Source organism: Electrophorus electricus, chromosome 20 (genome assembly GCF_041902795.1).
Source record: "Electrophorus electricus isolate QZ-2024a chromosome 20, ASM4190279v1, whole genome shotgun sequence".
Taxonomy (NCBI): Eukaryota; Metazoa; Chordata; class Actinopteri; order Gymnotiformes; family Gymnotidae; genus Electrophorus; species Electrophorus electricus.
The window spans coordinates 15,246,297-15,270,031 of NC_137516.1; the positions used below are offsets into that span (position 1 = coordinate 15,246,297).

General features: G+C 46.1%; 2 protein-coding genes and 1 long non-coding RNA gene across 4 annotated transcripts in view; all 3 read right to left on the reverse strand.

Annotated features, from left to right (window-relative positions):
* epha4b (eph receptor A4b) overlaps window positions 1-2,642 on the reverse strand; it is an 82,501-nt gene extending 79,859 nt beyond the window's left edge. The window contains exon 1 of the mRNA XM_035536401.2: window positions 2,409-2,642. Within this exon, the coding sequence (XP_035392294.2) occupies window positions 2,409-2,502 (94 nt within the window). The 5' untranslated portion in view covers window positions 2,503-2,642. The remainder of the gene's footprint in view (window positions 1-2,408) is intronic.
* Window positions 2,643-14,970: 12,328 nt separating this feature from the next.
* Window positions 14,971-18,395, reverse strand: LOC113588274 (uncharacterized). 2 transcript variants are annotated; one of them, XM_081703504.1, is made up of 4 exons: window positions 17,773-18,395; window positions 17,405-17,519; window positions 16,431-17,259; window positions 14,971-15,553 (listed from the first exon to the last, which is right to left on the reverse strand). In XM_081703504.1, the coding sequence occupies exons 1-4, from the start codon at window positions 17,858-17,860 to the stop codon at window positions 15,506-15,508; spliced, it is 1,080 nt and encodes a 359-aa protein (XP_081559630.1). In that variant the 5' UTR covers window positions 17,861-18,395; the 3' UTR covers window positions 14,971-15,505. The 2 variants fall into 2 exon arrangements, with proteins under 2 accessions (XP_081559630.1, XP_081559629.1); XM_081703503.1 differs by lacking the exon at window positions 14,971-15,553 and having other exon boundaries at window positions 15,587-17,259.
* A 2,378-nt stretch (window positions 18,396-20,773) lies between these two features.
* LOC118242969 (uncharacterized) lies at window positions 20,774-23,507 on the reverse strand. Its single transcript, XR_004777139.2, has 3 exons — window positions 23,408-23,507; window positions 23,110-23,224; window positions 20,774-22,964 (listed from the first exon to the last, which is right to left on the reverse strand). It is a non-coding gene; the product is annotated as an uncharacterized LOC118242969 (long non-coding RNA).
* Window positions 23,508-23,735: the final 228 nt, after the last annotated feature.

Here is a 23,735-nt window from a genome sequence, read left to right on the forward strand (position 1 = left end):
CATTGGCTCCCTCTGCTGTTGAGAAGAGTCACTGCTCTAAAGTCAGACCTCTTCCTATAATGCATTAATTGTTTAGAGGGTTTTAAAAGAACACTGGGCAGGATTTGAGCCATATTAACAGCTATTTATAAGCTACCTCTTCCTGGCTTCTTTTTTTACATACTGTATCTGTAGTTTAATAGCCTATGTATAGTGTAAAGAACACTTACACTAATTAGTTCAGTAAAAGAGAAATCTATTTAGAAATGACCAAACAACTGACTGAAAAACGCTAGACACCTTAGATTATCATTCGAGCTCTGCTCACCTAGGTTTGGGCAATTAGACAACTCATTCCCAAGGCCGACTGCAAATGGTCAGCAAGGTTACACAGGAACCTGCAAAGCACTGGCACTCACATGCGGTGCGTTTTAACTCAGAGGACACGAACCCTGAGTTGTGTTTGACTGGCACTCCATGCCTCTGGGGTGGCTTAACGCAGCAACCACGGGACAGGCTTCCAGGCAGGCAACAGGGCCCCCAGCCCACGATGTAGGCAGCCGGAAGCAGAGCCGATCCTGGGAGCCGGATTACTCGAGCGAGCCCCGGAGCTCGCTTCACACATACGCCTCGCCTTCCAAAGGCTGCAGCGGCTCTCCAATCAGGTCTGCGGCAGAGGTGAGGGCCGAGCCCAGAGAGGCTGGACGGAGGACAGAGAGGGAGAGCGAGGAGACGCGAGGGGAGGGGGGGGGGGGTTCTTTTCCATGAGAGTAAAAATAAGTGCCAGTCTAGGAGCCGGTTTCTGGTGCTTTTCCCTGGGCTCTTCCATATGCAATTCCCTGTGCTCCTCCATATGCAATTCCCTGTGCGCTTCCATATACAATTCCATGTGCTCTTCCCTGCTCTTCTACGTGTTCTTCCCTAGTCTTCCTTGTGCTCTTCCCGGGGCTCTTCCATGTGCTCTTCCCTGCTTTTCCAGGCTTGTCCCCAAGCCCGGGACCGCTTGCCCTTTCCCACTGAGGCACAGTGACGTACCCCTCACCCCAAACATGAACCTTCGCCACTAAAAGCAAACCAGCTAAAGTGATCTGAGCAGAAAAGGTCAACGTCGAGCTGCCAGAGTCCCAGAGTCCATCACGGAGGCGAGGCAGCCGATGCAGCTGTTCTGATGTCCTCCGCCTCCCACTCCAACTGAGCCGAGTCACCGCTCGTCATTTACACCAGCATGTGTCCTACCCCTTCGGAAATCGCTTTTGCCATTTTTCCGTGTCCCTGAGCCACGGCGTGTATGGCATCGTATGGATCAAGAACGAAAGATGGAGAAGCAAGTCTGGCGCTCCCAGACTGAACGCTGCGCTCGTCGGCTCAAACATTCAGGAGGTCTCCAACCTCCCCAGAAGTTCTGGGTTTCCGTGGGCCGTCATGCCTTTTGCTTGAGAAGCCCATATATCTGCAATTCCTCAAACAAGGCTTGAGTTGCATGAAGAGGCTTATTTACTCTTCATTAAGAATGACTGTGTCTGTGCAAACACATTTCCCACACACACAATTGATTATCAGGCGCTTAATTCCATCTTGATATTTGCGTATATTTAATTTGATATTTGCTTGTAATTTTTACCCGCAGAATTGAGTCGAAAAGATTCATACACAATGCTTCATATCATTATCGTTACATATGAAGCCAGAGCTGGAAAACGTATGCGTATATTTTTCACATGAAAATATACAGTCACATGAAAATATTGCTCATTTTAAATCTTTATTAATCGTTCAAGTACTGTAAATGTCGGGTCGAACTGAACACAGTATAACATAAAAGCGTTTGCATCTCACAGCGATGCTCATTCTTCGAAAGCAGCAGATATGTAGTCTAGCGGCTAAGTTACGGAGTACCAACATGTCCCGAACTTGAGGATTTGGCCAGAGGCGACTGACGAACTGCGTAAACACGCAATGCCCGAAACTAAGAAATTCCCACGACAAATATTACGTTACGCGCCGTAAAAGTGGAGAGCGCGACTCCCGCTATTTTTGTCCCATTTCACGGCACGTTTGTCGTAGCCTAAACATTCATTTACCAGCGCCGTCGTTTGCGTTAAAAGCGCCCATCATTGCAAAAATTACAGTTCTCGCAACACACACACTTGGGGAAAAGACAACTCACTTCCTAAGATCCGACGCACAGAATCGGACTCCGAGATTCCCAGCGAAGCATGTGTCACTTCTGCATAATAACGAAGTAGAAACTCAAACGAAATCGCGTGAACGTTTCTCCGCCCGCTGTACCATGCATGTTTCATTTGGACCACAGGACCCCCGGCTGCAATTCGGTAAACCGGAGAAACCGGAGAAACCGGAGTCCTGCACCACAAACCGCCGAAATTCATTCCTCCGATCCCACGTCCATTAAACGCAAAAACGCTTACCTTCATTTTCGGGATAGTTCCTTAAAGCCCGACTCGGTTTGAGGAAGGAAAAGTGAAAGATAAGAAGGGACGTATACATCCAAACGAGTGCCATTTTTCAGGCTGCCCGTAGCGCCCGCTGCATCTCTCTCCGTGCAAAGTTACTGTGCCGCCTCCTCACGAGCGAGCGAAGTGAGGAGCGGAGCGCGAGGCGACGGGAGGGGGGGGGTTCCGTGCCCGGTCTTGCGCGTCAATCATCTGCAGGCTGCCGGAGGGAAGCGGAGGACGGGGACCCGGCGGCACGGGCGCGCATTTAAAGCGACACGCGCGATAAAGGCGCATCTGCTGCAGCGCACGAACTACGGCGCAGCGCTAGAATTTCACCGCTAGGAAAATCACGGACTGTCCGTTCTGTCTTTCCATGCAGGTTAAAGACCTTGGTATTGGACGGTTTCAAGAAGAAGAAGAACAACAACAACAAAAAAACTAATTTTGCTGCGAAGTCTCCCAGCGCATAAGGTTATAGTAAACGCGCTACGTTTGAATGTGACACATTTAAATTCACACCGGATTTAGGATTTCCAGGCGGCTGGAAATGACGACTGCGCAGCCACAGTGTTTAACAACAACTAAACGAGGAGTAAGCACACACATAGTCGATAACTCCACACAGAAAACGTGTGTTTATATATTTATATTAATATGTCATCTGGGCGGATTTCCAGAGACACACATCTCCCATTCTTTAATTCAAGTGCATTCACAATATAGTCACATAATTTGATATAGAATATCTATAGCAAATCCTTCACCGTAATGTTGGATTTGGTTTCATATCTATAGTCAATTTCCACGCTGATTTTTATAAGGGCCCGGCGTTGTGCAGCCCGTGTTGTACATAAACCTATAAAGACATTCAAGGACCAGTACTGGGCAAAATGAGGGGCAAAAATAAAACAACCCTGCATTTATCCTTGATGGAATGTTGTCCGTTTTTCATGCACCGTGCAATCTCCTTCACAATATCTTATTGGGAAGCCTCTTCACCGCACATTTAACAAAAGCTGCGTTTTCTCGACCTGGGTTTGGCTGCGTGTCCAATTAAGACGGTGGGCCGCGCGCCCATGACCTAATTCCCCCGACAGAGTGGACCGGGTGGAAGAAGGCAGTTTTTCCAGACCACGAGAGTTATATTCATTCAGTGACAACAAAACCCGACTCTGTCACGCGTTCCGCTGCGATGGCATGACGCGGGGGGGGGGGGGGGGGGGGGGGCGGTGTGGACGCAAATGTGAGACCTTCGTGTCCGTCGTTTAATCTGCGGACTATACATATGACCGTTAGAGGAGGATATTGAGCTGCGCAGGAAAAGCATTACTTCCTCGAGACTGCCGCTGTCTGTGCGTGCATTTTAACCGTATGCCATTTCAAAGATACATGCGCACGCGCGCGCGCGCACACACACACACACACACACACACACAATCTTTATGCGCATTTACATAAAACTAGATTTTTGTATCTTAAACTAATACTGCTTTTCCAGGTGAAGTTTTGTGATGAAAAGTCAGATTCTCAGATCTTTCGAGTGTTCCTCTCTATCATCTGGTGCCCATGTAAACAGAATAGCTACATACTCATCCACACAACATCTTGTGTTTCCTGACCATCAAAACTGGAAGGCTGACCATCAGAAAGAAAATCTCCCAATCTCAAGATGTTTCTGCACTTTTGAGAGAGGACTGAACCCTCGCCCTGGTGGACTCATCCGTACCCGGTTCCTGAGAGGGACCAGTTTGCCCCCTGAACCCAGACAGAACACTAGATCCTGCCCCTCCTACTTCCGAGCAGTCTTCATTCCCAGGGCAGGTTCACACCCCCGGGGGCAGGGGGCAAGTCACAGGGACCCCATCTTGGAAGATAAACGGCTCAGTCTTAAGCTTAGCTTCAGAAAGCCCCTCAGATAAGATCTTTAACCCACTTTCAGTTTTTACTCGGAGAAGCTGCTGAAAAAGTCTGAACCTGCATCTAAAAGACCACCACAGAATGTTTTTTTAGGCCACAACACTTTTTTTTTTTTTTTTGCATGCTTGCCTACCAAAGAAATTCAAATAGTTGCTTTACAGTCATCCCTAAACATCTCCTCCGTGTGTGCTGTGGCAAGGAGCTACTGCCTGGGGTGGTGTCAAACAGAGACACTTAGTCCCCCGTCTGTAACGGTCAGGCTTGAAGAAGCTGTCATCCTGCCAGCGCAGTCTTAAAGAGAGCCATGCTTAGCAGGTGCCAGAGAAATCATCTGCCCATTCGACACTCCTTCTAGCCTTTCGAAGTCGCTCATTCGTGTGATTACGTCTCCATTGTGGCGGGCCAAGCGATCAGCAGTGTGGCTGCGTGGAAGAGGGGGAGGGGTCTTTTGCATGGAGGGCGGGGTGGGAGGGGTGGGGAATAGAGTCCATCTGCATATTAAGAGGTGATTGGTGCCTTTGGAGTTTGGATGGGGCGGGGCTACGAGGGTGGGCGTTGCCAGGACAGGAGAGCTGGAAAGGGAAGAGAGCAGGCTGACCTCGGGGGAAGCGAGCAAACATGGAGCCCCATGGAGCAAACAAGACTCTGCGCGCACAGGAGGGGTAGTGCGGTAACAGCACGCAGCACAAAACAGCCTTCCTTTTTCACTCTTCCTCTCCCTCCTTAACTCTCTCTCTCTCTCTCTCTGTTTCCCTGCCTTTCATGTGGACGCCCTCCGAACACAGTTCACTGGTTTGCTTTCAAATGTTCAGCCCTACCCAACAGGCAGGGCGGCAGCAAAACACAACCAAACCTCCCCCTCTCCCTTCCGTTCTCACGTTCGGTGTGGCCCACGACACTGCGATGAGCATCACAGAGAATGCCTCCAATGCGTCTCAGTCTCGCTGATGCCTCCTAGCCGCGCTTTCAGATGAGTCTCGGGCGCAGCGTGGCTGTGCCGTCACCTTGCGTTTCCGGGGTCAACTCTTTTTGATCCCCGCGCGTTTCCTGCTTTCGCTAGGCCAGGAAACTAATGACAGTTCGAGAGGAATCTCCACCTCGGGGGAGTGCTCGCGGCAGGTGCAATTATGCTTTCACCGCCTCCACCATCGACGTCTTCGTCTCGACCCCTCCGTGATAAAGCGCACCAAGCAGGATATTTGCGCCCGCGTTGCTTATTTGAGTAGATCTAAAACAAATGGCTCGAAAATGGGGCCGACTGCAGGAAACCGCTATAATTTCCTGCATGGTTAGTGGCCTCAAGTCTAAGATGTCACTGCAGAGCTACAGCGTCTCAGCGGCAGTATCTCGTGGCCCTCTCGAACAGGGTCGCCATCCGGGGGGGGGGGGGGGGGGGGGGGGGGGGGGATTGTTTAGGAGGGGCCACACCCATCCTTATACAATCACTGGCCTCCCCATTAGCTCCATGTGACATATTATTTTAGCTACTGTCCATTTGAATCAATAATTTGTATTTTTACAATAGTTCATGCGAAAGAAAATAACAAATGGCGGCAGCTAGCCACCGTCACGGTGTCACAGTCTGAACCACCCCCCCGCCTGCTGCTGCACAGTATACTTGGTGAGGTCACTCTGCCTTTAGTGTGCCATCCCAAGATTTTCCACGGCCCCTTTCTGGGGGCCCCACTGCTGTCGAGAACAGCGCCCAGTAGTTACACCACATGACTTCTTGTCTTGGGACTGGACACGAAGCGCCCATCAGCCGGTTCTACGTCGCGTTAAGTGCTACACCGTTAGCAGGACGAAGGACGTGGGTGAATCTTTAAAAGGAATCGCCTGTCCGAACAGCGGTGCTGTGTTTTAGCGTAATCTGTCTCCGTAATCTCTGTCTCTGTAATCTCTGTCTCCGTAATCTCTGTCCAAAACGAGTGCATGTTTATTTGGGCCTCCACAGTGGAGACACAACAAAGAACGCGACCCACCCCCAATCTCCCCCGACGGTCATTACACCGTCTGTGTTCCAGTAGATGGAGATGCATGGCTGTAGCAGTAATGCACTAATGATGGAGTTCCCTGACCCTGCTCCCATCAGGCTACATTTACACCTATTATTCAGACCAGACGTGAAAACGAGTAGGCCAGGGAACCTGCTGACCTCTCCCTCTCTCTCTCTCTCTCTCTCTCTCTCTCTCTCTCCTTTCCATTCAGGCTCGGCACTCATCTGACGGACAGACGGAAGGGGCACACGCGTGATTTGTCGCGGTTTTCCTGTCCCTAATGGACGTGCCGCGCGAGTGCTAAGCAAATTAGCCTGGCGCATTACGTCCAGACGGAGGGAGATAAAGATGGCCCCGCGTAATGGCTACAGACACTTACTTCCAAGGCCGTGATGAATGTCAAGAGTAACACGTTTACCTCGCTCACCCCTGGCCCTGCCGCCCGTCTCCCCGTGGATGATCCCGCTGGCCAGACGTCTGAAAACGCTACACCCGCCACCCCCGCCACCCCCTCAATGCACATTAGGGTCCATCAGCACGCAAGCACCTTTAGACAGAACTACGGAGACGTGTTCACGGCCTGCATCAGCGCAATACAAGCTCACGTTAGTCACCAATGGCAAGATCCTAAATCAGGTCCAACCCAGAAGTCCAGCCTACGGATATGACCGCTTTTGCCAGGAAAGGAATTGTATGAGTGAAGTGTATACAGCATTGAAGTACACAGTAGTGAATGCCTCGATGAGCACAATGACCTGGACGAGGTTAATTGTAATCCCCTGTTGTTTTTTAACGAGTAAATGTTGCCAAATATTTGTTGCTGTTCAATTTCGGGGTTTTTTTGTTTTTGTTTTTGTTTTTGTTTGTTTGTTTTGGCATAAGTGACAACGGTAGCTTTTGTTTTGGAGTATAACTGGTGTGTTTCAGTCTGGTGATGGGGTTTGGCACATAAGGAGTTTTAACTTCAGTAATGAGATTAGCAATGACAGAGAACAAGAGATGTGAAAACCATTAAGGCACATTGAGAGAGAGTGAATCTAACTCACATTATCAGACCTTAATATGATCAGAGTCACGTCTAATGTAGGATATCAGGTCTTCTATGCTGTGTACAATGTGTGTGTGAGTGTGTGTGCACGCGTGCGTGCGTGCGCGTGCGTGTGCGTGTGTGCGTGTGAGTGTGTGTGTGAGTGTGTGTGTGTGTGTTCTCTTCTCTCTCTGATTTATACACACAGTCCTTTTTCTCTGAGTTTATTGCATTACCTAGGGCAGTGGAACTGATGAAGACCGGTCCCAGGCCTCTCTTGTGTTCAATGTTTTGCTGAGAAAACACTACATATCCTCTGGGCCGACAGTGCAGGCATACTGTTACGCCCGCAGTGGAGAGAAGGAGAGGAGGAGAGGGTAGGAGGAGAGGAGAGGAGGAGAGGAGGGGAGGAGGGGAGGAGGGGAGGAGAGGAGGAGAGGAGGAGAGGAGAAAGTACAAGCGAGATGACAGACCTTGTTATGAGTGCATTAGATTCACTGCATTTGCACAAATGGCCTCTAAAGTCTGACAGCCCTCGAGTACGGTACGGAAAACAGGCTGCAGGGGAAACGGTATGGCTGGCCCTAGTCATTCGGCCTCTGTTTAACGTTTATCCCGATTTCATGCCAGCGCCATTTAGTGTGAAAAAACCTTTCCTACGATGACTGAAATCACAATGCCAGGAGAGATAAAGTGCACGGCTCCGGCAAAAGCCCCCGTGATGGTCAGCGGGTTAACCAGTCATCCCTGACCTCCTGACCCGGCTCGGAGGGAAGGAGAGGGGGTAACAAGGCTGCGGGACCACCAGGGGCCTGCCCTGGGCCCCCCCCCGCTGTGGCTGCATGTCACAGTTACGGCCAGTGTTTCCAAACACAGCCCACGGCTTGCCGGCTTTATCCAGGCCAACAGAGGTGCCTCTCTTTCAGAGCAGAGCCCTTTGATTCTGACCCCATTTAACCTGAGAGAGAGAGAGAGAGAGAGAGAGAGAGAGAGAGAGAGAGAGAGAGAAATATTCAGTACAACTACTGTAACACATACAGTGTTATTAATCTTTATTTAAATGTTGTTCTACATGGCTAAATATCAGTATGTCTTAAGGGAATGAAAACAATAAAAAGAGTTTTGTGCATTAAAAAAAGAGGAGGGCGTGTTGTGAGGTGAAAGGTCGCCGTGTGACCTAACAGCCTTCCCAACTTAAGGCAGAAGAATGAAGCTGTTCGAGCTGTCGTCCATCTCCATGGCAATGATCAATTCTGATTGAATATGGAAGAGTTTGCCACGCATAGCACTGAGAGTGACCCGGGGGTGATGCTGGCATCTAATCTGATCACTTCTGCTCTGGCTGAGCCTTTGGGGATCGATGACCCACGAAACCAGGAGGAACCGTAGAAACCGACCCGGCAGCTTATTGGCCGCGGGTCTTTTTGGCTCTTGGGGGCTTCCATGCCATAACTTGAGATTACTGGGGTGGAGGGCTTTGCTGGTTCTAGCCATTCGTCTCCGTGTAACGTTCCTTCTGGTTCCAGAATCCATGTATCATTAGTGGAGGAAAAAAAGCTGTTCTCCTCAGCAGGACAAAAGCTCTTCCTATTTTTAAGTAAAAGAGTAAACTTCAGTAAAGGTCTGAAAGGAACAATGATCTTACCACATAAGGGAAGTATTATATAGTATTATATAGTATAAAGAGAAACAGAAAGCAAGAAACCGTAAGTAATAACGAGTGATGAAAACTAGCAAGCAGACCTGGCTCCTGAGAAGGGGTTAGCCTTGTTCACCAGTCAGCGGGTTTCTGGGCAGAATGTGGGAAGGTTGAGGTCAGAGACGAGAGGCACCAGGCACAACGCTCTATCTGGCCAGGGTTTTGGGTCCTGCGTGGCATGCCGCTCAGATAGCGCGATAACGAAAACAAAGAGAGGAATGCAGCTAGAGAGAACACACAGAGGACTGAGGTAGAGGAAAAAGAGCTCGCAAAGGGCTTTACAGATCAGTGGCTGAAGAGAGAGATCTGAGGATCGATTCGGGAGAGGCACCGTTGCGGGATATGGACGAACGGTGGCATAGTTTTCCGTCTCGTGACGGACGATGACCTTCTGCGGCTCCCCGGAGATGGGCGGACCGGTTCAGCCAGCTTTAATCTCCAAGTGTGGGGACAAGCCCCCTTAAATGCACACACCTGCGGTTAGAGTTTCTTAAGATATGCGGTATTGGGAACGGGAGCTCTGGTCAGTCCGATGTCTGCAGCCCGGCGCGGAAAGGTAATTGGCTCCGTGCTCCGCATCCGCCCTGCTGTCAGATCGGACATGACAGACAGCTCGGGCTCCCAAAAAGCCTCATTTGTGGAGAGGTTCTTGTTCACCATGGCGGTAAATATCCCTGTCCTCATCAGGACATGTCTGCTCAAATGGAAAGAATAATGACTAATGCTGATACGCTGCTTTCACACTCACACACACACACACACACACACACACACACACACACCCACGCTCACACACAGAGCCTATCTGGAGGTCAGTTAATGATGGTGGTGCAGCTTGCTGGGACCTGGAATGGATGCACACCGTTGATGTTACAGAGAAGCGCGCTACATGATGCCCGACAGCTACTTAGTGAACCCCTAGTGCATTTCAAATCTGCTCCCACACAACGGGCGGTGGTAACAGAGAGAACCGGCGTCTTTTTGTAACCCAGGCAGGTTTAGAAAGGCTGGTCCTAGTTTGAAAGATTTATGTTTGCTGCTTAGAGGATGTGTGGGTCCATGTTCTCTTTTATCTATAAATATTCAAGATTATATACATTTGTAATTGCAAACAAAATTGTCATTGACACACACACACACACACACACACACACACACACACACACACACACACACACACATACACACACACACACACACACACACACACAAACACTACCCAATACCCAATATTTGCACACACGTGCAGCCACACATATATACACATATATATACATAGAACCTTACTCAAACACCCCCCCCCCACACACACACACACACGCACAGCACTCTCTTATACTCACACTAGGCCACATTTTTAAAAAATGCTCCAAGACCTTAAGATCACACACCTTACATATTAAATTTGTTCAAAGCGAATTGCTAAACCCAGCGCGCAATTAGGGCCACAGGAGCCTTATCAGAGCAAATCCACCGGTTAACAAAACGGGCGAGACAGGGTATCGATTAAGAGAGCGGAAAATCCATTATTATGGGTTATTCTTAACCCTGTCTCCTAGGGATGCCTGTGTTATTGACCAGCGGAGAACACGATGAGCAGACAAGGTGAAGGCGTGCAACAGCCTACACAAGAAAACTCAGTTTCCCAGAGGCAAACTCACCGAGCTGAAATCCCGACTTGAACGAAAGAAGGAGTGACACGTGGCTTAAAAGGTGAGAATCCCTGCCCAAGTGCATAGCTTTGAAGGTGCATATTTATTTTTGTTGAAAAATCTGTTATGGTGAGCTACATCCCTATTGCTGCCTGACAGTGTTTTGGCACTTGCACAGAAGACCTGCCGTCGCAGTGATAGCATTGCCTAGACAAGCGCCCTCCCATTTAGGACAGAGAGAAAGTACATTTCAAATCCAAGCCAATCATTTTCCTCACGACAAGACGGCATTTGCCACTTCCTTCCTTCGTCAAAGGACTCGCCAGCCCGGGCGGGTCCGTTCTATTCTTTCCTTTTCATCCTTCGCTTTTAGCGATCCTTTTTCCGTCATGGTGTCCATGGTTATATTCCGAGTGTGACGATAAGGCCGATAAGGGAGTTTGTCTTCAATTTTGTTATGCTCCTAAGTGTTTAACTAAAGGAGGGACGCCGGTGCTCAGCACACTGGTAACCAAGTATGTAAACAAATTCTACTTGCTGAATGCTCATATTGGAATCTACAAATTCTAATATGAGCATTCAGCAAAAACCTCGCAGCACATTTTCTAGCGCACTGAAGAACTTGAGCTACGCAAGAACAAAACGCAGTTACACCAAGGACACCGTTTAAGGGCTTCAGTCGGTTTGTTTATATTTGCACTGATATCACAGTCAGGAAAGGGTAGTATGCGTAAAATGTGGAGGAGTTTGAAGTTTAAATAGGAACGTTCTATGAATTCAGCGAAAAAGGATCTTTACAAATCCCTGACTAAGACTTTGAAGCTCACCCGCTCTGTTGTATAGCTGCAGAAACGGCAGAGGTTCTGGGTGGAATATATAGTTCATAGATGCAGATGAACCAGTTGTCACTGTTTTGTTTTGAGATCACTACACTTAAAACAAAGGAATCAAGACATCTCAGAACAATATAATTCAGTATACTAAACATTAAATGCCTTATATTGTATATAAGTATACATGTATTGTTTTTATTCTCGATTCCGGCGTGTGACAGACATTCCAGACAGGAGGTTTTCTGTTTGGAGCACTGTTAGACATTGTTAGCAGTGTAGTGGGATAGCTTTTTACAGTCCTCGAGTCAGTGGAGGTATGACTTTGAGGGGGGGACCATTATCCTCGTAGCACTGCAGCCACTCAGCTGTTTTAACCTTTTTTCGGCGATCATGAGTCATGGTAACGGCAGAGCCGGCCCCTCTTGTTTTGTTTCATTGCCGCTAACAGCAGCATTATTGCGGTTACAGTCTCGGAGTCACTAAAGCTCTGACTTCCAGGGGGACTGTTATCCTTGTAGCACCGTGGTCCTGTAGCTGTGTTTCCAGTGACCTGGCCAGGGACCCAGTTGCCTGCGGGACATCTTTTCCTTTAAAATGCATGACAGAAATAAGGCATTGACATGACATAATATCATCAGTTTTTTTTTTCATATCATCACCGTAAGGATTCTGGGACACTCGCAGTGATTCAGTTGTCAGCGTACTCATCTGGGGGAGCTCTTTGATTGCTGCCCTTGTCCAGTGCGGGTGGGTTACTGAATGTAATCTCCCTGTGTCAGACATAATCGATTCACTCGCTAGGCCGCGAGTTCTGCCCCTCCTCTGTCTCTTCCTCAGTTTGAGATTCTCTTTGATCTTCTTGGCTGCTATTTGTCACAGGAAAAGCCCTGGTTATGACTTTTTAAAAGCTGTTCTCTCTCTCTCTCTCTCTCTCTCTCTCTCTCTCTCTCTCTCTCTCTCTCTCTCTCTCTCTCTCTCATTTAAATGATACTACCATGCCCCCGATTGTTCCTTACGTAATTACATGCCAGATTACTGTCAGTGGGGCAGGTGTAAACAAGAACGTGTCCCTGACAGGGCAGCCCAATAGGGGGAGCTCTAATATAACCCGAATGATTTGTTGACAACAGTTACCTACTGTGAAATCGCTTTTCACACCGCTCATAAAACTACAGCGCCAGAGTGCGGTGATGCTTCGCCTATAAATAGACTGTTATTACTGACCACCGGTGGGACGCGTCTTAATCAAACATCACCAGTGACAGTGTCTGACTGTAACCCTAGAGCACTGTGGAGCTATTACTGACTGAAGAAAAAGAAAAAAACAGGCTTTATTAAGATTTAATATATTAACGTGTTTAACCATGAGTGAAGACTGTCCTGTAAGAATGTCATTTATATCACATGTTATTGAGCAGTTGTGATTTCTGCCTTGAATGAATTTCACTTAATTCTGGCTAACTGGCATATTTTGTTTTCTGAAACCTCTTCCAGTGTAATTAAATCTTCTTAAACAGTCAAAACAGGAGTTTCTCTTTTGTTAAGTAAGCGATATGAGCCTTGCACACTCTCTGGACACTGTATAAAAAGTGTCACTTCGTTAGCTGCACCTTACAAGTGCACTTTTAGAGCCTGTATGTCTTCTACTGCACAGTTTAGGTTACCAATGCTCGTGACCATCAGTTGTCACGTTCTGACAACAGGATTTTTCTCACCTCGGCAGTGATGTTCATGGGTAAAACCCCCCAGCAAACATGCATCGCCTCCACTCCCACCACAATGCTGCTAAAACGTCAGTAAGCCTCTATGTTGAGATCAGTACACCTCATAAAAATTAATTATAGTCCTTGGTTAGAGTTTCAAAAACTGATATGTGGTAACCCGTGTAGAGCACAGATAAAGAAATTGGTGAAGAGGTAATTGCACAGTACATTATTATATACTACTAAAAAGCAAAGTGTGTGAAATGACAAACAAGTATAGGTAAAAGATAGATGTTTCTAGTAAAGTGGCAGGTGTGTGTGTGTGTGTGTGTGTGTGTGTGTGTGTGTGTGTGAGTGTGTGTGTGTGTGTGTGTGTGTGTGTGTGTGTGTGTGTGTGTGTGTGTGTGTGTGTGTGTGTGTGAGTGAGAGAGTGAGTGAATATTTGTTTACGTGTTTGTGTTTTATATGTTATGGCTCATGCACCTAGAATTCACAGCCAGGGTATTGGGTACCCGGCTCTTTCTTATTACGAATGTGTTATATTATCATATTTCACGGATGAGTAGGCCAAAGTAGGTAATTACCTGCTCTATCCTATTAAGCCGGGTTTTATTCTCGTCATTTTCGCCTGGTCGGCTCAGGCATTTATTTCCCCTCTGGAGATTTACGGGTAGCCTAGCCCAGGTCAAGCAAGCCATATAAAGATGGGGAAAATGGCTTCACGTGTCGCTGTACGGCGTGAGACAGACCAGACTTACAGTGGCAGTAAACATTCACACATTTATGCGGGAACTGATATGACATCGACCAATAACTTCCTCACCTTTTTTTTCCCGAAGCCCCCATCCACCTTTTTTAGGTGTTTTCACCGGGGAAAACCACACAAAACCGTTGTCGGTTGCCGCGTGGCCGGCCGATAACACGTCGTAATGGGTAGGAAGGCGGCGCACGCTTGGCGCGCGGACGATAGGATCTGAGTCAGTGAAATGGTCACATTTCGGCCCCTTTTCCTCGGGGTCTGAGCGAAAGTCATTCGCTTGCTTATCGTGGGAATCTTGAGGCTGGATAACAGAGCAAGCCTGTTTGTTTCTCCCCGGAGCCCGCAAGGCCCTCCCCAACTCCTCGGCTTTTACAAATGTGTTTTTCATCCAAAAAAAAAAAAGAAGAGGAGTCTATATCGGATGAGGATATGAGTCTCAGTATTGATTGTAATTTCCTGCAACGTTCCTTCCAATCACAAGCTTTATTAAGAATCTAATTTCTATCTGCCACAGAATTAGTGAGACAGCCAAGGCGAAGAGCTGAAAGAAAGGTCTGCCACAAACAAAGAAATGAGAACCAAAATCAAAGCCTCCCGTGCATGACATTCGACGGAGTCACGGTGGGTTAACATTCAGCCTCCTGTGTCTGACATTTGACGGAGTCACGGTGGTTTAACACTTAGCTCTGAGTCCCATGTGCTTTATCACTGAACCATTACATCACTATCACTCTATCACTGTTTCCAGGGCTTCAGAACTATGTGGTGTGCGTAGCAAAGAAACTGTGTGTGGGGTAAAGACACTGTATGTGGGTAAGGACACTGTATGTTAGGTGAAAGTGTGTGGGAAAAGACAGAAGATACATGCTTAGAACCACTCATTTATTGTGCTTCCCACTGCAAAGATGGGGTGGTGCTATCTAGCAGTGTGTGTGTTCTGTGTTAAGAAGGGTGAAGTCCCTAGTCCCTTTATTATTCACTGTTCTTCTACTGTTCTTACAAAACCTCCACAAGTGAAGCTAAAGTGAAATCACCAGGCAGATTATCACCAGTGAGTCTGATATCAAGTCTCCAAACCTTTCATTTTAATAGAAGCAACATGACAGAATATTCATGATGGGCAAAACAAATAGACAGAAATTCGTATGCACAGATACACTCACTACCTTACACACTCAAAAACACACACACACACACAAACACACACACACGAGCACACGACATGGCCAAAGTTAGGCATGTCTCTATAACCTGATTCAACAGTTCAGATGAATACCTTTGCCCTGGGCTCCTGAGTAATGAGAGAGAGAAACTTCAGTGTCTTTCTCAGGACCACGTGTAAAGAGAATGTGCCGGAGTGAAGTGGAGAGGATGTGTGCTGGCTGAGTGCGCCTTCCTGTGGTTAATGCCTGACACTGCAGAGAAACTCCGCTGCGCTTCTGCGTTGACTGTGGAAATACCAATTTCCACCACATCATAGTATCAGTTTGACTGCTGGACAAATGTACCATTACCAGTCCAAAGGAAATTCTGAAACACAATTAACAAAGAGGACTGATGTAACTACAGCACTGATCTGAGCACATATAACAGCCCATTTCCTAGTTACATGCACAGCAGTAAAATATTGCTTCCACAGTTCATTTCATAGGTTACATAATTAGTTTAGTTTATTTTATTAGAAACAGAAATAGTAATACAATATGGCACAAATATTATATGACAGTAATAAATAAGTAATACATGTACCATCGCAAAACTGGGGCCCAAAAATCTAAGAATCCACTGTACATTACATTTGAATGAATGAGTCTGAAAACAGGTGTATTGCACATCGCAACTGAAATGAACTTGGTGCCTTTTGGAATAAAGTAAAAGAAGTAGTGCTTGCTAAAGTACTAAACACTTACATTCATACAGTATATCCCAAAACACTAGAAAAAAATACTTTAACGCAAACACAAATACAAGCCATATTAACAATACAGCTAAATTATTCTTAATCAGCTAAATCATATTTGATTATTGGTCATGAGCATTAAATGAGACCAAAACGCATATATCATCTAGCTCAACTAGATGTTTGTAAAGTTGTAATAATACTGATCTCAGATCAGACTAATCCGCGTGCAACGAGAATACCTGTGTTTGGTTTTGTTCGAGTGCACAAATAGAACAAAGGTAAGTGTAACCACAGGAAGTTGTGCTCGAGCTCAGTCTACAACTGTAATAGTGACCATGCATGCGAAATGCCTGTACGTCTTTATCCTTTGGAGCTCAGAACAAACTACTGTGTCTAGAAAGCTTCTACAAGCTTTGATTAGCCCCTCGGTTTCCTCTGGGCCCTCCTCAAACCCATCTTGCTCTTCTTCTTCAGTCGCCTGTGTAACCATGTCAGTCGTGTTACCTTGGAAGCCTGGTCTGGTCTGGCCGTGGCGACAGTCGCCGCCTCTATGGAGCTGCGCGGTATGGTTGTGGTGAGCGTTAAAGTCCGCTTGGCTGTTGTTGCTGCGAATGTTCTTCGAGGTGGCGGGCCTGAATTCCCTAAAGGTTCCCACACCGTTGTTTTCGGTGAAGGCGTAGTGGAGCGACTGCTCACGGCAGTCTTGTGGGTTTCGTTTTCCATTTCTGGTGTTAGAGATGCCATGGAGGACCTCGCACTTGTATCTACAGTAGACGCCCTTTTTGTGGTTCCTATTGTATGTTTCCATGGTTGCTGCTCCTTGGTTTTTCTGGGCGGTTCCTCCGTTGTTAATGATGTAGGTATGACATATGTTATATCTGAAGGTTGGATTGTCACTGAGGTTGTCATGCTTGGATCCTGAGTAGATGCTCTTGTTGCGGTTCTCAGTGTTCTTGTTGATATGCTGGTTGCTGTAGGTGCTTCCTTTGTTGATATTGATGGATATTTTGTGGATGTTGTTGACTTATCTATAGTTGACGGTACACTGGGGGCCTTGGTGGTCACAGCAATGCTTTCTGTATCTTTAGCTGTCACTGGTATAGATGTATTTGTCACAAATTCCTCCATCCAGTTCGTAGTCGTTAAGCCTGGAGAGACCCATGTCACTGTAGACCAAGGCAGGGTGGTGGCCCCAGGTAGAGAGGTGGTTCTCTTCTTTATGACCTCTGGTACCCCAGTGGTGCTGATTCTTCTGCCCACCATCATCATTGCCTTTCTGGCCCACAGGCTCCTTGGATCCGAGCACACTGTGTCGTTACTCCGGGTGAAGAACCTGCGAATGGATACGTTTGTTTAAAACCCTATGAATTGATTACATTTGATGGAGGATTTAACTGAATGTCTTCATGCTCTAAAGGTTTTAAAGAGACGTGAAAATCAGTCTTCACACCTTAGAGGACTTCATGAGTCTTACTTACCTTACTGCTCTGACGGGACACAGTGGTGCTTCCTGAAGTTCATATCGAACAATCTTAGAGATGCGAATGATTTGGTCTGTTGTCTTCATACAACATGATAGTGGATGGTTGATGGCTGAAGAAGAAATTTCAAAAAGTTATTCTTGTTTTGTTTGTTTGTTTGTTTGTTTTTGTAAAGTGATAATGACTACAAACACTTTCATAACTGACAAAGTTTTCCTGGATACCATGCACACTGACATGAGAACACACACGGTCTTGCTCTGAAACCCACCGCTCTATATTTCATACCAAAGAAAGGAAGCTGAGGCGAGACCACAGTGCTCACTACTGAACTGAGCTGAAGAGACAAGCACCTTAAAACTCACCTGCTGATGCTCCAGCTATCCACTGCGAGACAAATACAAGCAGACATTTGTGTACATATGTGTGCGGCTTCATCTTGCCTTGTCGCATAGTATAGACTGCACCCGAGGTACTTCTGCTCCCGAAGAGGGTCTTAGTCGAGGGGAGGGTCTCTGAGCCGACAGAGCCAGCGACCTGCAACCCCTCCTCCTCTCTATGTTACCTAGACCCACTCAAACCTCACTCGGGGACAGGAAAAGATGAGTGTTGAATGGAAGGCGTGAGTGAAACCAACTCACACTTCTGTAGCAAGAGACAGAGAGCAAGAGAGATAGAAGCCCCCACCCCGTTAAGCGATACAAGGGGGCCATGACGGAGTACACGAGGTCTGCTCAACGTGGTGCAACAGGCCACTGTACATCTGCTAGCCGGTGTTCACAAAAGATATCAACTCAAGCCTTAATGTAATGAATGCAGTTAATGGAATATCTCCATTAAGAGGCATCAGAGTAACAGAACCAAGTCTATAAGAGACAAACTAAAACAAGGATAGATTTCTTTTTTAAATAATAATAGCAACCGTGGTACTGAAAGCGTCCTCGCTGTAATTAGATTAAAGAGTCGTGCTCTCTCAGTAGCTAATGAAGCCGTGTGGTTAAACACGGCTCAGCACAGTACACTTTAAATCATGGTGAAACAGAGGTGACCTACAAGAAGAAGGCAGGTTTGCTAGATTATTATCTTTTTAATACCGTTTTGCTCAGGTGAGATGGATCAGTCAACACAGCTATGATGCTTTCAGCAAGATAAATAAGAACCTTGTTATATATTCTGAAAAAATACATATTCATAATACATACATATTCTCTAGATGTCATTTACAACTACATGTTGCTACTAAACCCGAATTAAACCATATGGGTTAGCTTTTGGCTAGAAGCTCAATAGGCAAGTGTGGCAGACTCAGAGCTAATGAAGTGCATTTGTAGGTGTAGAAGTTGTCTTTTGCGTTTAGCAGGTCGAATGGTGTTATGGCGGTGTGGAAACTCCAGCCGTTGCCCCTGACCTCTGAGGTCATGCTCACAGCATCATCTGCACCTCCGCAGAGGCTGGGACCACCAAAAGCCAGGCGGTTTTTACCACGTAGGCGACAGATGTTATTAAACAAACCAAAAGTGTGACCACAGCAACAGCAAATGGAAAGCAAAGTCCCATACAATTAAAAAAAAATTCCAGAAAGGCAAGATATTCTCTATATACTAATCAAACAAGTATTTCCTCTGTTACAGATGCACATAACACAGCTCCACGCGTCCCTGAGCTATTTCTACACTCTGGTTAACTTTGATGACTGTAAACTCCTTCACTTTCTTATGCAGGAAGAAGCAGGAAGAAGCGTTGTTGGAGCCATGGAAACCCGTATGTGTGTGTGGGGGGGGGTATGCAGGGATCACTGAACTCTCACAAACTATCTCATACATTTACTGTGTGTGGTTGCAGAGACAACAGTAGCCTTGAGGCAGGATATCAGGTAAGATAAGACAGTCTGTGCCAAATTGCAGTGGCCACTGGGATTTGGAGTCCAATAAACACTACTGTTCTGTGTGCTAAGGAACCAGAAACAAGCCTGAATACGTGCACAGAAATCTTGCAAATATATCTGCATTATATACAAAAAGGAGAGCTCACTGTAAGTAAGCGCATTTATCATAATCAGAAATATCTAAATATTACATTAGATAGTCCCATTAGCTAGTCCAAAACTGCTGAAGTCATCGTGCCAATTCATTAAGCATGCACATCATGTACAGGGGTTGCAAATAGTGGGATCATACAGCTTTTCAGAGTTCACTAGAAAGGGAGTGGTAATGGCGTACATGCCAGGGACACCGCAGAAGAGATAAACACGGCTAACCCCTCACAGTTTGATTCAAAACAAATAAATAAATACGCACACGTTACAGCACTTCGCAAAGCAGACGAGGACCCGGACCTGCCAAACTGAAGTGAAATGTGTACTGTCCAAGTGTACTGAGATGCCAGACACATTGATGGATCAGCTTTCCAGAAAATTCCAGAAAAAGGAGGCATCAGAGGTAAAGCAGGAGGTGTCAGAGTTAAGACCAGGGTTAAGACCAGGGTTAAGACCAGAGTTATGACCAGAGTTATGACCAGGGTTAAGACCAGAGTTATGACCAGGGTTATGACCAGGGTTAAGACCAGAGTTAAGACCAGAGTTATGACCAGAGTTATGACCAGGGTTAAGACCAGAGTTATGACCAGAGTTAACCAAGAGTTAAGACCAGGGTTAAGACCCGAGTTATGACCAGAGTTAAGACCAGAGTTATGACCAGAGTTATGACCAGGGTTAAGACCAGAGTTATGACCAGGGTTAAGACCAGAGTTATGACCAGAGTTAAGACCAGAGTTAACCAAGAGTTAAGACCAGGGTTAAGACCCGAGTTATGACCAGAGTTAAGACCAGAGTTATGACCAGAGTTATGACCAGGGTTAAGACCAGAGTTATGACCAGGGTTAAGACCAGAGTTAAGACCAGAGTTATGACCAGAGTTATGACCAGGGTTAAGACCAGAGTTATGACCAGGGTTAAGACCAGAGTTATGACCAGAGTTAAGACCAGAGTTAACCAAGAGTTAAGACCAGGGTTAAGACCCGAGTTATGACCAGAGTTAAGACCAGAGTTATGACCAGAGTTATGACCAGGGTTAAGACCAGAGTTAAGACCAGAGTTATGACCAGAGTTAAGACCAGAGTTATGACCAGAGTTAGGACCAGAGCTCCGGGCCCATGCCCCATATCGGATTCCTGTGCTTTGGCAGACTTTAATTGGACGCTAAGATGACTTTGAAGAGATGCAGAAGGTTTTTAGTCGCTCCATTTCTTTTCTGAAGTCATGCATTCATGGCCAATATTACAATTTCGTTGAAACCACGCAAAGCAAATGAGATTGATCATACAGATCAGTGATCACAGACAGTAAATTTAATAGTCCCACACGTTCATTAATTGCACTCGGCAATCTAATTCAACAATGTATTCTTTAGGTGTCATCTTATAATCAGCATTCTTTGTAATTCACTTGTGTCTTGTTTCAGGAAAGATAATACACTGTTTGACCGATGTTACTTTATTAGAGTCATATGACAAGCCTGCATCACACGCTACACTGGTCCCTGAGTGCAGCGTGTGGTTTTACAGAATAACCAACAAAACTGAAAGTGTCAAGCATGCTTTAATAAAAGACAGAATGACATTGAGAAACACTCTTATAAGTCATCTAATAAGCCCTAATATCACCATGGAAACTCGCAGGTCCATCTGTGGTAACATTGACATTTACAATGCTGTTGTAACAGCACAGATAAGATTGATCCTTCAGATTTACAGGACTGCTCACTGATCACCAATGATAAATTCAAACCTTTTACTCATTCATTACAGGCAGTAACTCAACTAATACAATAATGTTAACACATAAACACATCTAATATAGTAACGTTTTCTTTAGGTTCGTGATGGCAATTGTGCGCCTGATGTGTCCACTTGTCTCCACTACAGCTGTGGTTGTGATGGAGGACTCGGTCCCCTTTTCCAGCCTGTGTGTGGAAGGTTCTTCATCAGCGGAGACTCGGACGTTCTGGTGGTTCTCGTCACTCTACGTCCCACACTGTTCATCTGAGCCACTTCATCTCTGGATCAGAGATCATGTGAACAGCAATAAATCTGGGAATTTTCAGACATGTGATTATGCTTGGAGTGTCATTTCAAGCCACTCTGAAGGATGAGTGGAAATGTTGACATTTGTGCCAGTTTGAAGTATCTTGGTTAAGCAAGCTCAGCGTTGTATGTTTGGTTGAAGTCCTAGAGACAACAGATAGTGTTACATGCTACATGCTGTTCATTCTGCTAAGACCCCAGGCATATATTCACACACACACACACACACACACACACACACACACACACACACACACACACACACACAGTCCCATACACACATACACAAACACACATGCAAACACATATGCACACACACCTACATCCTCCCACACACTGCTGCAAACTGCTGCAAAACCTTCAGCCGTCTACCACACCACAGAATGATGCTGAACACCGGACCAACTGTCATAGTTCTTCACCCTTTCTGCAATAGAGCACGTGCGCCACAATAACAGCAGATTGCATAAACACATGCCTGCACTCAAGTAATCCTGTGACATCCAAGCGTATGCCAATAGGAGAGCGGAGAGGAGCAAGGCAAGGATTCCCAGAATGCTTTGCGCCTCTCTGCACACTTTATTTATTTTAAATGGAATGTTTAATGCTTTCCCTGACACACTGAGATGCGTGTGTTGGTTGCATTAGTCGTGTCTTTTGTTACTTAAATTAAAATGTTAGAAATGTCTACCCTCATCGTGGTGAGTATTTTGGTTCAGAGCTGTCGCTTCATTTTTCTAAAACTTCACAGTTTGCGTGGTGGAGCCAGCTGTTCAAGTACAAATATTTTTTTTGACTCTTCTACCATGCCACAACTACACTACAAACGAATCTATGAATCTGACCCCACTCTTAGTAGTTGGTACACTCATTTTGCTCATCTTTGCTTAGTACAAGGGCTCATTAATGTCCTTAACATTGAAAGAGTTAAGAGTTAAGTCTGTGGTGCTAATGAAAATGATACAAGATGTCTGACTTAAGTGTGGTCACAGGGCAGGACAGAACACATAATGGCTAATGTGAAGTTAACATTTGACATTCTTTTCTTTAATAAGACATACTTAAGAAGATATACAGTAGATCAATCATGTTATATCCAGTACTGTGTACCCTAGTGGTACTGTTTCTTCTGTCCAATATTGATGGATATTTTGTGGATGTTGTTGACTTATCTATAGTTGATGGTACATTGGGGGCCTTGGTGGTCACAGCAATGCTTTCTGTATCTTTAGCTGTCACTGGTATAGATGTATTTGTCATAAATTCCTCCATCCAGTTCGTAGTCGTTAAGCCTGGAGAGACCCATGTCACTGTAGACCAAGGCAGGGTGGTGGCCCCAGGTAGAGAGGTGGTTCTCTTCTTTATGACCTCTGGTACCCCAGTGGTGCTGATTCTTCTGCCCACCATCATCATTGCCTTTCTGGCCCACAGGCTCCTTGGATCCGAGCACACTGTGTCGTTACTCCGGGTGAAGAACCTGCGAATGGATACGTTTGTTTACAACCCTGTGAATTGATTACATTTGATGGAGGATTTAACCGAATGTCTTCATGCTCTAAAGGTTTTAAAGAGACGTGAAAATCAGTCTTCACACCTTAGAGGATTTCATGAGTCTTACTTACCTTACTGCTCTGACGGGACACGGTGGTGCTTCCTGAAGTTCATATCGAACAATCTCAGAGATGCGAATGATTTGGTCTGTTGTCCTCATACAACATGATATTGGAGAGTTGAGGCCTGAAGAAGGAAAAATCTCTCTTTTTATATCTGATGTTATCCCCACCCCTTGCACTCAAGAACACACTTTCTCTCTACATTTCCACCAACACATTATCTATATTTCACACGCAACAAAACAGAGCCCAGGCTGCAGTGTTCAGTACTGAACTGAGCTGAAGAGATGAACACATTAAAACTCACCCGCTGGTACACTGTTCTCTCCCTGCACGGCAAATAGCAACACAGCAAACAGACACAGCTGCATCTCGTCCGGCCGTACACTGTGGACTGCACAGCAGAGGCATCTGCAGGGCTTGATGGTCTTTCACTAAAGGGAGGTCTCTCAGGGCCCTCAGAGAGCCTCCGCCCTTGAACACAGAGTCCAAGGTTTGGTTCACAAGCCAAAGCATCTTTAGTGAATCATCCCCATTAATAGAGCAACAGTTCTCTTTAGCATTAGAACGTAAAACTAACAGAGAGACTTACCGAAACTCGCTGATATTTCAGGATTCTTATTTTAATAATGTTA